The sequence below is a fragment of the Pocillopora verrucosa genome, chromosome 9 (assembly GCF_036669915.1).
Source record: "Pocillopora verrucosa isolate sample1 chromosome 9, ASM3666991v2, whole genome shotgun sequence".
NCBI classification, from domain to species: domain Eukaryota; kingdom Metazoa; phylum Cnidaria; class Anthozoa; order Scleractinia; family Pocilloporidae; genus Pocillopora; species Pocillopora verrucosa.
The window spans coordinates 21,070,987-21,083,469 of record NC_089320.1 but is presented as its reverse complement, the minus strand read 5'-3'; the positions used below and the strand labels follow the sequence as shown (position 1 = coordinate 21,083,469).

The following is a 12,483-nucleotide window of genomic DNA, read 5'->3' as shown; positions in this document are numbered from 1 at the left end:
GGACACTTTCATCCAAAAACAGGAAAGTTAGAGTTAAAAAAAAAGAAGTCAAGTCACTGTTTACAACTCTTTAGAATGTCACACAACGTCTACCCAAAATTTTGGCGTTGCCTGATATCCCAAAGAGCGGCTGCAAGGAGGCTACACTTTGTTTTTTTTTCTTTGATCTCCTTCGTTGCTCTCTTGTTTGTTCTTATAACGCAAACGTTATCTCCAGAGTGTGTTGCGTAACAGACCAAGCCAAATCAGAATTAAAAAGGGTGAAATTAAAAAACTCATAAAACATTTTTTTTCTTGTGTTATACCACTAGCTTTTCCTCCCACCCCTCCCCAAAAAGACCTAAGGCGACCGAGGGAGAACGGGCACTAAAATACGTACCGAAGTCGATTGCTTCAAGATGGCGGATCGCTGGGGTAGATTCTCTTATCCCCACGGGCCCAGTCCTACCGAAGAAAGTCTTAAAATGCAGGTAAAGGCTGCTATTAATATAGAAAAGTGTTCTTTATCAACTATTCCTATCTTGAGTGTCTTTAATAGCGCTTAGTTCTTCCAAAATGAAACACTTCGTAGGCAAAATATGCTGCCCAATACAAAGCGACGGGAAGGATATATGCACCCGAAGACTGCGCTGCCCTTTTGGTAAGTAAAATTTCTGTAAGATCTCTCTTTGGTGGCCTCAATTTGTTGAATAATGCTTCCTTTATTCGTAGCACCTTCATGATTTAACTTGTATTGCTTGATGATTATCATCAAACTGTCCGAAGCATCTAACAAAATGCTGGCGGTAACTTGTGAGAGTGTTCCAAAACATTTCATGCCACAGAAACTGAGAAAAGTATAGACAGCCATGCAATTCAATTTCATGTAAAGTATACACCCTTTTACGACGATGTCAATGCTGAAAATTCGTTGATCTGTCTTTACAGAAAGATCCAGCTATTGAAAAGTTTGGTTGGATCAGAGAAAACACCGACCGGTTCTTTAAGTTCAAGCCTCGAAGTGTGCGTAATGCAGTTATTTGGGCCCTGCTTATACCTGGTGCTATGCTTTATTTTATCAAGAAGACTCCGGTATGTCAGCTTTCCGTGTCAACATAACAGGATGTCTATTTAATCATCAAGGCAATATACTTGCTTCTACAGGACTTAAAATTATCATTGTTTTGGTTGCCATGTTAGAAATTTTTTTTTTTTTGCGCTTGAATTTAAAACAAAAGTTGCAGAGTTAGCAGTATGACAGTCATTCAGCAAGTTGTGTTACTTCTATAACATGGAATTTATGATGCAAAATTAATTAAATTGACTTTCCATTGCAAGGAAGGAAAACAGATTCTACCCATTCTCCTTATAGTTATCCAAGGGCAATAATCTCCTATTTTCATGACCTTGCCCTGTGGACAAAGGTACTTATGCTGGAAATCACTACATCATGCGGACTAAACTCTATTTGCTAATTGATCACTTATTTACTATTGAAGGTATTGCTGGAGTATTACAGTACTTTTTTGTAATCATTAGTACTTCAAATTACAGATCAAATGATGTTTTAACCATTTCTTTTTTCATTGCAGTATCTTAAGCCTGAGCACTCTGTAACAACTCTCAATGAATGAGGGCATGCTTCTTCAATTGGGATCTCTTTATCAACACACCTTCTTTTCTTAATGTTGTCAGATCAAATATTGTTAATGTGATCATCTGGTGTAAATAAAGTTTACAAACAAACTGAATTGTTCATGTGTTTAGTTGCTGTCAGTGGCAATGCATTTGTGATTCAGCACAAGTTTCTAAACTTTGCCCTAGTCACCTATCCAAAACATGAAGCAAAAAAGAGGGACAACAGATATTTCATGTAAAACAGTTCCCATGGTAGAATTGAGAGAAGGTCTTCAAGAGAAAGGATCTTATGTACAAAATCTGTCAGAAAATCCTATGAAAATAGTCCTTTAATTTAGTTGGCCAAAGTACAGAACCAGTGATGCACTCTCTTTAGGTCTGCCCTGTTTCCTATTCTTTCTTGACATACTTACAAGTTTTTTTCTTGAAAAAGCCAGCAAAGTGGGGGTTTTTGAGTTCCCAATGAAGATGTAGGTATAAAAGCTGAACTCATGATCTAACAGCTATGAGTCAATGAACTTTTCTTTAAAATATGTATTTTTTTCAATGGGAAATATTCTCTTCTAATTAGTTAATGATCACAGTAAAAACTGTATGTCTCGAACTCAACGAAATTTCCTTATCAATTCAGTCTTCCTTATATGCATATAATTTCTACCCACCCCTCCCTTACATACTTTAAATGACGCTAAAAAGTTGACAAGTTGAAGATGCGAGAAGCTGGGTCGAGTAATACCCAGCTATCTTTGCGAAATACGAATGTGAGTGATTTGGTTGTTGCCAAGATAATCGCTGAAGTTGCTCGGTTTGGAGGCTACAAATAACGGGTTTAATTCCCTTTTGAAATGAATATAAAAATTCAATGAACCGTACGATGGCGGAGTCATCATACTTGCAGCCTTTTGCGGATCTCATGAGGATGTAGCATGTTAAAAGGCGCTTATTCGTATCCTTTTGGGTGATCGACAGTCGACTGCATACGAATTTTGTTTAGCTTTTTTGTTAAGGAAAATAATAACATGGGTTTGATTGATTCCTTCCTCCTCTTTCGAAGTTTTCTGAATAGATAATACAGAGGCGGGAAAATTACGATTTTATTCCTTGTTCCTTTTACAGTTGTGAGATAAAGTTCACATGTAACATTTGCACTGAGATCTAATGTTTAAGCTGATTTGTTACCACTCTATAAATCGGCTTCTTTGCGTCTTTCAGAGATGAATTGAAATTATGGCATTGGTATATATTGTAAGGGTAGTTTTTAATCTAATTAGATACTCGTAGCTTTCAAACGCATAGTTGACCTATTAGCGTACCTTCGGTGTCAGCAGACCTTTGCCTATCGTACATAATTAAACCTGTAAATTCATTCTGTCAACATACGAGGAAAAATATGTAGTGAGGGGCAAATCGTCTGGGAAAGAAAAGTTCCTTTTTCACCTACATATGCTTGACCAAAAACAACGCAGCTCTTATTTCAAACAGTAATTATTGTCACTCTTTTTCCCTTGAAGGTAAAATTAAAACAGAAAGCTTGTAATCAAACAGTTGCTATTTTTACAGTTTTTGATGTATACAAAGTGCTCTCTCTGTCTGAATTTCTCTGAAGGTAGGAATTAGGAGGAATTTAGAGATTGAGATGCCCATTAACAACTTTTCACATGAAACTCTGTGAATGGTTAAGCAATTTTTCTTTTTAAGTTTAACAAACAGGAAAGCACGTAGTGCAAAAATGCGTTCCACAGTGGATTCTAATAGTGACACTTTGTAATCGGAGGACACTGCGACATTTTGTGTGATTTTCTGTTGTATCATTTTAGATCACAAGTCTGCTTTGTTTGCATTGACTGATACAGATAATTATTCATCAAAATGTTCATCACTCATTAACAATTAATAGCTTAAGATGATGATCTTTTGTGTTCATCACCACAGCCACACTGTTATTGGTTTTAATAACTAAAAATCACAACTCAAAGATTTGTAGTATTCTGTTAAGCAGTTATTTGGTACTACACTGTAAGTCTTATTTCTGTGGCTTTCAAGCACCAATTCCACTTTTGTTGCATTGATTTGATTTTCTTGTTCCACTACAGCAAATTGAAAATGCTGTACTACTGGTTAGTATAATTATAATAATAACATATTAGGTTACCAAGCTTTCAGACACACAACATTTGATATTTAGTCTGATGATAAGGTCATTTTGTAATAAGTTGGTTAACATGTATGCATTTAAGTCTAACTTTTGTGTGCGCGTATTTTATTTTATAAGACAACAATCTTTTTATTATGTAGAAAAACTGCTGTAACTTTGTCCTATTTTAAATTACGGTACTAATTTTGCCAAACAGTGCCCAAGGATTGAGCATTTTTTAACAAAATTAACATTGCAACTTATTAAGAACTTCTCTCAAGATCTAATTTTTTATTTTGTAATTTTGAACTGGAAAAAAATTGTGTGAAAGGAATAGGGATACATCAAAGGAAATGTGACATAATTATTGTACTTTACAATTGTTACACTTTGTTTTCACTCTTAATTCTTCCAATCATGAAAAAAATGAATGAGGAATATAGGTTGGAACTGTTTCGATTTTTCTTGACCTTATAATGAATGATCAAGGAAGAATTTCTTTAACACTTTTTATTACTCATAGACTTTATACAATTAGGAGAACAACAATTGTCAGTAGTTTCATTTATTATTTACATGTAGTGGTGTTTTTGCATGGCATGTTTTCTTTGACAATTGTGTAGTGACAAATTTAAAAGCATCCAGAAAGAGCGATTGGAAAAATTTAAAGAAGAACAAAAGGATTCTTTGAAATCAAGAAGTGACAGGGCCAAGGAGCTTTCAAAGGAAACCAATCGTAGGAGAAAGTAAGAAGACTTGAAGTATATTCTCAAGGGTTGTTGGTGGAACAAATTAATTTATTTACAATACTGACAATATTGCATCACTCACTAGATAGTACTGTGACTACAGGGTGAAATGTCATCAGTGTTACTGCAATTATTTCACTAAAAATACTGCATTAAGTTTAGTTAATAAGAACTATAGAGAATATTCACAGTGATGTTAGATTGTTAAGGATTATTGAAGATGTAGTTTTTTTACATGACTTAAATCTCACAAGTACACCATCACCATGTTTTGGTGTGACCTTTTTGTGAGGAAGCTCATGCTTTCCTTCATGTTTTCATTTTGAAAAACAAAGCGTTCTTAATGGTTTATGATAAAAATAGATAAATGTGTCACTGAAGGGTGTTCTGATTGGAGCATAAAAGTTTTTAGGGCATGTTGTTAAATGATGAATATGAATTCTTCATAGAGCTCTTGAGGATAGGAAAAAGGAACTGCAAAACCATGAGGAACAATTAAGAGACAAAGTCTTGTCAAAGAGGAAACAGGATCAGCAAGAGGCAACACAGAGATTCCAAAAGGACTCTTTACAAAAGAAGGCACTAAAACAACATGATCTTGTGAATGGACCTAATACAGGTACACCTAGCAATAGAAGTTTAATGTAACTGATTACTTATAGAGTGAGAAAGACATTCCAGAAGTCTTGGTAGGTTCTGGGAATCCTGTTGTGGGTCATAAATTTGTTTCTAGTCCCTTGTTTTGGGTTACCACCAATTGCAGTCACAAGAGGATTGGAAAGAAGAGGAGAGGCTCTGAACTCTTGTTACAGGTGCTCATATAACCCTTTTACCTCTAAAGTGACTAAATTTAATTTCTTCTTCCAAAGAAGCTTTGAAGAAGCTCCTGGTTGTCAAGCGAGTTCTCTTGTCAGCACCTTAAGAGATGTATAGAGAACAGTATGGAGAATATGCATACTGATGTTAGGGTACAAAGGGTGAATGATAACTAAACCCAAAGTCCTTATAGGGTGATGTCAATTCATGTACCTGTATTAGTCACTGTTATATCTTAGCTGTAATATTTTTTCATCAGAGCCAGTTTCGGTAGTTCGTGATGGTTACCATGTTGTCCGGGGCCACTTGGTAGAAGTGAAGGATGGAAAGCAAGTGCCACATAGTGCTTCAGTAGGATCAAAAAGACTTCAAGAAGATGGATTAGGATTTTGGGGAAATGAAATGCCAGACAATTACGATTTTGAAAGGACATACAAAGCTTTTTCATACAATAATGCAAATAGTGGAATCCTGTATGCAATGAATGAAGATAAGCTGTATTCAACAGAGCCAGTGTTTGATACTTACGCAGTACAGCCACTATATTATGCAACTGATGGAACGGAAAATGGGCCTGTTAATGATTCATGGACATTAGCACAACAAGAAAAGTTTCGAGCTGATGCCATCGCCAAAAGTGGACCAAAGCTGGCTTTTATCAAGGACGAATCTCAAAGGGACACTCCTGAAGGGGCTTTGCCGTGTATCATGGGCAGGGACTCACCAGCAGGGAGCCTCACTAGCTTAGATAGCTTAGACGAGGTTCCTCAGGTTGCAGGGTCTGGAACAGGGAGGGAATTGGGAGCCTCTACTAGGACCAGTATAATGGCCAAAAGAAATAAAGAAGTCAAATCTGCTGGTAAGAGAAGAGTCACTTTTTCTGATAGCATTGAATTTGATGATGGTGTTACTGGTCAGCTTGTTACAGAGGAGAAGCAAAGTACCAAAGTATACACCATGTTGTATGCTAGAAATTCCAACAATTTTTACAACACGTCGGTATCAAATTCTTCATCATCAACCGGACATTCGAGCATAAACCACAAGGGACACAAGCCGTCAGGAACGCATGTAGCATCTGTGTCTGAAAAGCGAACAGAACAAAATCCCATTAGTTCAGCTCCCACTTTCATCAAAACCTTCGGGAAGGATTCCCCTGGGGTAGCTACCTCTGGTAGAGACTCGTCTGTGGCAACTGTTACTCACTGTGACCACCCAAGACCTAAACCAGTGCCTGTAGAAACTCAAGCAAATACACCCGAGAAAATGCAGGTTCAAGTTTCTTCCATTCACGAAGTGAATAGTTTAAAAGACTTAGGGGAACCCAGTCATTTAGGTGATGCTGTGAGTGATTCAGAGCTAAACGACAGTCTGGAGGTTGTTAATGATAGCTTAGATGTTGAAACTGATCGAGTAGAGAATGTACCTGGACTGAAAGATGAAGAAGACAAAACATACCCAGTAAGCAGTTCAGGAAACTGGACTTCTTCTTTCTCGACATCGATGGTGAAAGATTCTTTACAAAGGTTCGTGGGAAGCACAGCGGAAATCCCCCCTGAATCCCCCCCTGAAGAATATACTGAAAAGTTTCCGTCCAACGAGAATCGTGTGGCAGAGGAGTTACCTGTTCAATCGGAGCCAGTGCATGTAACCGCGTCACCAGTTGTCACATCGGAACATCAGTATCACAGTCCATTCTACAACACTGCAGTTTCTTCTATAACAACTTATCCTTACTACCACCGTCTTAACCCACAGGTTGCCAGTGGTGTGCAATTTTCTGCCCAAGGAACATTCCATCCCAGTTTCCCTTACCCTTTTTATACCACTGCAGGCTCTACGTTAATGGGAGAACCCGAGCAGCATGGAATCGAAAATACACCTGCTCCAATAACTTCGTACAGAACTACAACAAACTTTGGTAATGTTCAACAGGCTCTCAACTCAAGTGACCATCAGAGGAGATCTGCTTCGGAACCCGTTGTTCCTTCATCAACAGTTACTCACGCAGCAAACATGGGCCATGCAGTTAGCAGTCAAACCTCTGAGACCCCGAAAAGGCCTTCTAGCACTCAGTCGGTTGTAAACAGCAACGAAGCCGATAAAATGTCATTGTCCCCCAACAAGCTCTCATCGTCACCTTCATCCACAGCATCAACATACTCTTCGGGTGTTAAATCTACTAGATCTTTAATTCCTCGGCCTCCTTCCACGAAGAAATCTGGCAGAAGTAGACTTCATCCAGGTGGTCTTCATAAAAAGCAAGCTTCTGCTCGTCCACGGAAAGGAATCCATAACCACACTGTTGTCTCAGATAGGAGTCAAGCTGGACGGAATTTTAAGGCAAGTGCGAATCACAGGAATAGCCCAGAAGAAAGGGCAACTGAACAGCAAAACTTGGGTACCAAAAGATCAGAGAGTAAGAATGGAAAAGAGAAGGCCCACTTCAAACACCCAAATAACAGCGATAAACACAACGCTTCCGATCAGGACGGTATCATGGAGAGCATTAAACGTAACATGGAGATGATGAATATCAGAACGAGGACTACAGCTGCTCAAGAACAGCACCAACGAATTCTTAATTCGCTGAGGGTGGAGTTTGGTGGTGGCAGGAAGGTGCAGCAGGAGTCTGTGCACTATGGTATGGAGGCTCATGAGGATTTGATGAATGCAGTTAAGCATCACGCCAACACACAGGATGCAACCAGTCGAAAAATTCACCATCCTCGAGTGGGATCCGCTGGATCACGAAATGGTGCAAGACCTTCAGCTGGTGCAAGCGTCAAGCTGGATCTTGTTGATGATGCTAGTCACCCAGCAGGTTTTGATGGGTATCCCAACAGAGGTAAAGCAGATATGAAGAAGACCGCGCCTTTCCAAACAGTATCCAGCGAGGCAACGAAAGGGATGGTACGGAAGTCTTCGTCTGACTCGGTAACGAATCATCAGTTCACTAACGAAGACAGACGGTTTGAATATCATGTGTCAAAAGTCGGTCAGCCAACAAGTACAATTATAACAAGCCAAGAACGCGAAGGTCCATTGCAGGCGAGAACTAGCACACGTTATGAACAAGATGACATGAGCATGAAGAGGTCTGTATCACTGGATAAGACACCCACGGATGAAGAAATCAATCACCTCTGGGCCCATGTTCGGTCGTACCTCCACGGTGGGAATACTAAGTCCGTCGGCTCAGACTCGTGTGTCAACAAAGTTGACGTACGGCGTTCCCGTACTCGCTCCAGCTCGACGCGGCAAGTCCACAATCCACCAGCTGTCCCACAGCATAATCAAGGAGGCAGCAGACAGCCAAATGGTCAACACCTCGGGGTCCCTCCGCAGACTGGGGGCAGTACACTGGGAGGTCTTCGGCGCTACGGCTCTCATGAGGTTCTTAGGAGGGACAGCTCTTCTGACAGTCTGTCGTTGAAGAGGTCACCGCTGTTGCAACATCGTGCTTCAAGAGGCAGACGCCCACAGATCCACGTTCATGGCCAAAATGGCCGACCACCATTGCCGAGACCGTACGAGTATAATCCGTCGCCAAGCCAGGCGGGTCCTACAGCTTCAATCTCATGTAGAGGTATTGGTATTAAAGTTCTAAGTGGATGCTTTTGCTTTCTCTCTCTCTCTCTTTCTCTCTTTCATTTGCTTGTAGTATGGCTAAAGGGAATTCGATAATCTCTCAAGGGTCAGTGGGTGCATGAGAGCCACTGCTATTCGGACTGCGGAAGGGTGAGAACTCCAGCTTCAAAACACCTTGACCTGATTTGTTTCATTGCGTGTTTCTTTGTAGTTCCTGGTCCGCAACCATTATCGCCGGCTGAGATGCAAGCTGTTATGATGGCGTCTGAGAAAGAAATGTTTAACAATCATCAACAAAATGCCTTCGCCGATAGTTCTCCACATCAGCAGTATCAAGCAATGATGAACGGCTTAACAGGTCAGTTCCTGGTCCGTCTGCTTGAATGTTTCGTGATAAGATTTTTCTTTGGCTCTGACCAACTCTCGAAATGGCTCTGTACTGTAAAAATGCTAATTGGTGTTAATAGCTGTCATGCTCTTTCAAAACTGAAGAATTGACATTTCTATGATATTCAATAGCTGTAATTTTGCGCTTTTTTCCTTCGTGTTTTATGTAGGTCCTAGTGCTCTTTCATTGGAGGAACAAAGGTTGTTGCAGTCTTTGGATCGATTAAATGAAAGGCTTAAAGGTATCAGAACTATTCACTTCGTGCCTTTATGTACTTCTGTGTGCTACAAGTCGTTTCGCTTTGATTAGAAATAAAGGGGGTAAGTTTCTAGAGAAACTGTGGTGCTGCGTCGGTGGGAGAGTATCACAGAGTAATTTAGTATTATCAACTGAGTTGATAACGTGAATTGGCCACCGTAAAGAGTCTCAAAGCTGACGTTTCGAGCGTTAGCCCGTCGTCAGAGTGAAAGGCTAACGTCATATGCTCTGACGACGGGCTAACACTCGAAACGTCAGCTTTGAAACTCTTCACGGTGGCTTATTTACGTTATCAACTCAGTTGATAATACTAAATTACCTACCTTTGATTAGAATGTTTGGTTGATGACATCTTTGCGTTCTAGTCAAGGTTTCACATAGCGCCTATTTCCTCTGTTAGACTGTACCAGTAACTCTACCAGTGATGTTAACACTACTAAAGACCTCTTCCTTGACCGTAAAGGAGGCATATCATGATATTTCGCGTTGTTTATCCCTAAAAATACTATGCTTATCTTGCATGAAGTAGTCCAGAACATAACAACGTGTAAACAACAAAAACAATAAAATATAAATGGTTAGATATAATTTATGAAGTATAAGAATGGTAGGTGGTCGTAAAATACAAAAAAATACTACAGAGGAGAAGGAAAAAACGTAGAAGGAATAGGGTTAAAATGAGATCAGGAAGATTTAAACGGGTGCAAATCAATAACTTGAAAAATTGAAATAAAATGTCACAATATCAGGGCTGTGATTTAGCGTTCTCATCTTACTCCTTAAAATGTTGTGATTCAAATTTGACCTTTAATTTATTTGATTTATGTAAAGCTCAAGAAGAAGTCACAAAAGCCATTACTCAGAAACCCAGGATGAACGACAGTGGTTTTCGAAGGCCACAACAGGTATCTCATTAACTGGTCATGCAAAAAAAAAAGTGCTGGCTCTTTTCGGCCAAAATCGTGGGGCTTTCTTTATCGCGTAGTTTCAAGAAGAGCTATGTCCTTTACTGAGAAATAGAGTCGGTCATGAGCACCAATAGAATTGGAATGGAGACTTCGAGTAGAATTTTGATTATACATGAAAACTGGCGTTAGTTACTGTTACATAAGTCAGCTCCTCAGTGAGTTGCATTTGGTTCAGTTCATAAATCATCTGACTGCGAAATCGGATCTAGTGATTGTCTAGTTATTGAAGACTCAGATTTCTTTGGTCTGATTCGCTTGTAGTTTCGATTTCTGCTTTTTTCTCGAGTTCGCTCTGTGATCCTCCTTTGGATGTGAGCACGTCACTAACGTTTTACCAGATTTTTGCACATCGCTAGTCAGCATGGACTTCATGAATATTTCCTTCCATAGACTGTCATTGTGAAACACATTTCTATTCTACCTTTATTTATCATCGTCAATCAATTTTTTTCAGAGTGCTCCTAGTTCAGGGATAAGAGGAACAGGGACTAAACAGAATTCTTCAGCCAGAAACTTCCTACATACGAGATGATATACAGAGAAACCTAGTTAGTCTCGTGAATCACGGCCCATTTGATAAGTCGCGAAGGAAGATAACATTCCAATACGGAGGGGGCCACAGATCGCACGAAATGAAACAGGGTGGAAGAACCTTTATTAAATAATTACCACTCTTCCCCCCCCCCCCCCTCCTCTCTCCCCTCTTCCACGTCAGCCCTAGTTATCTTACATTCTCTCAGGACCCCCTTCATAGTGGTGGGCATGATTTGTTATTCCTTTAAGTGAATGCAAAGAAGCACAAGACTGAAAATTCTATCTGTTTAAACATGTTTTCTTGGCTAGAAAGGCTAAGTTACATGCATATAAAAGAAGGGTAATTCGACCCGCCATTTATGATAGAAGTCTGTACACATAAAGGATGTAAGAAAAAAAACGCTACCTTTGTTCATTCAGTGCTGTTAGCAACAGATCCTTTTTCATTCGTCCTCCTTGGTTTTCAAAGGAGATGTGGTGTAATCAGTCAAGAAGTATTTCTTTTCTCATCATGAGCGCTTTCTACCAGAGATGGCTTTTTCGTATTATTTCACGCATTGTACAAATTGTATAGCGACTAAAAACTCCAAAGTGAGTTATTTATTATTGTACAGCGAAATGTTACTAGGTGACAAGTAACCGTTGTGGAGTAGATTGTAGGAAGGGTGGTGTGGTGTGTGTAGAAGAGCTTGCTGTAGAAATATAAATCTAGAATAAAACGGGTGATTATTACAATTATCTTTCTAATGGTACACTGTTGAAGTTTGTTGACTATCGAGAAATTGTTCCGTGAACGTAAAACGTGAACAATAAGAGCCTTGTTTCGGATGATGTTTTCCAAACGTTTGGGCTTCAGGTTCGAAGACTGAGGTGCAAGTTAAAAAACGCGACGGATTAACAAAATTGTAAAGTTGACTGAGCAGATGAGGGACTGGTGCGGAGCTTAACGATTAAACGCTTCACTCGCATAAAATCATCATGATGATTAAAAGCTTAAAGAGTAAGGAATTCCCATAGGGGAATAACTAATTTTAAATTCAAGTTTGCCCAAATCAAGATAACTGCAGCCGTTCATGAAATTTGTTTGCTTCTTCGTGTTAAAAAGTTCTGCAAAGATGCACATGGAGGAAGCAGCGAACCTTCTCTCCGCTCTTCAGGAAACGTTAACCGACATTGACACAGTCGTAACAAACGTGAACGAACACTGCAGCCGAACCATTCTTAATATTGAAACTGCGGCGCAAAGACTCTTGCAAGCCATTGCAGATCACCGACACAAGTTGGTGTCGAAGGTTTGCGAAATCACTGAAGCAAAATTACACGCGTTGCAAGCCGAAAAGGATATCGTACAGGAGAATTTCAGAGCTCTAGAGCATGTGCTCCGCTGCGCCCAGAATACTGGAACAGTCGAGGATTCGACTGAATGGG

The 12,483-nt window shown here is 39.6% G+C and overlaps 2 protein-coding genes across 2 annotated transcripts; both read left to right on the top strand.

Moving 5' to 3' along the window:
- Positions 1-343: 343 nt before the first annotated feature.
- On the top strand, positions 344-1,730 carry LOC131792797 (uncharacterized). Its single transcript, XM_059110204.1, has 4 exons — positions 344-470; positions 572-640; positions 928-1,071; positions 1,572-1,730. Exons 1-4 carry the CDS (start codon positions 399-401, stop codon positions 1,611-1,613), a joined length of 327 nt encoding a protein of 108 aa, XP_058966187.1. The 5' UTR covers positions 344-398; the 3' UTR covers positions 1,614-1,730.
- Positions 1,731-2,388: 658 nt separating this feature from the next.
- On the top strand, positions 2,389-11,790 carry LOC131792789 (uncharacterized). Its single transcript, XM_059110192.2, has 8 exons — positions 2,389-2,563; positions 4,375-4,497; positions 4,950-5,119; positions 5,576-8,905; positions 9,119-9,265; positions 9,465-9,536; positions 10,385-10,458; positions 10,976-11,790. Exons 1-8 carry the CDS (start codon positions 2,544-2,546, stop codon positions 11,051-11,053), a joined length of 4,014 nt encoding a protein of 1,337 aa, XP_058966175.2. The 5' UTR covers positions 2,389-2,543; the 3' UTR covers positions 11,054-11,790.
- Positions 11,791-12,483: the final 693 nt, after the last annotated feature.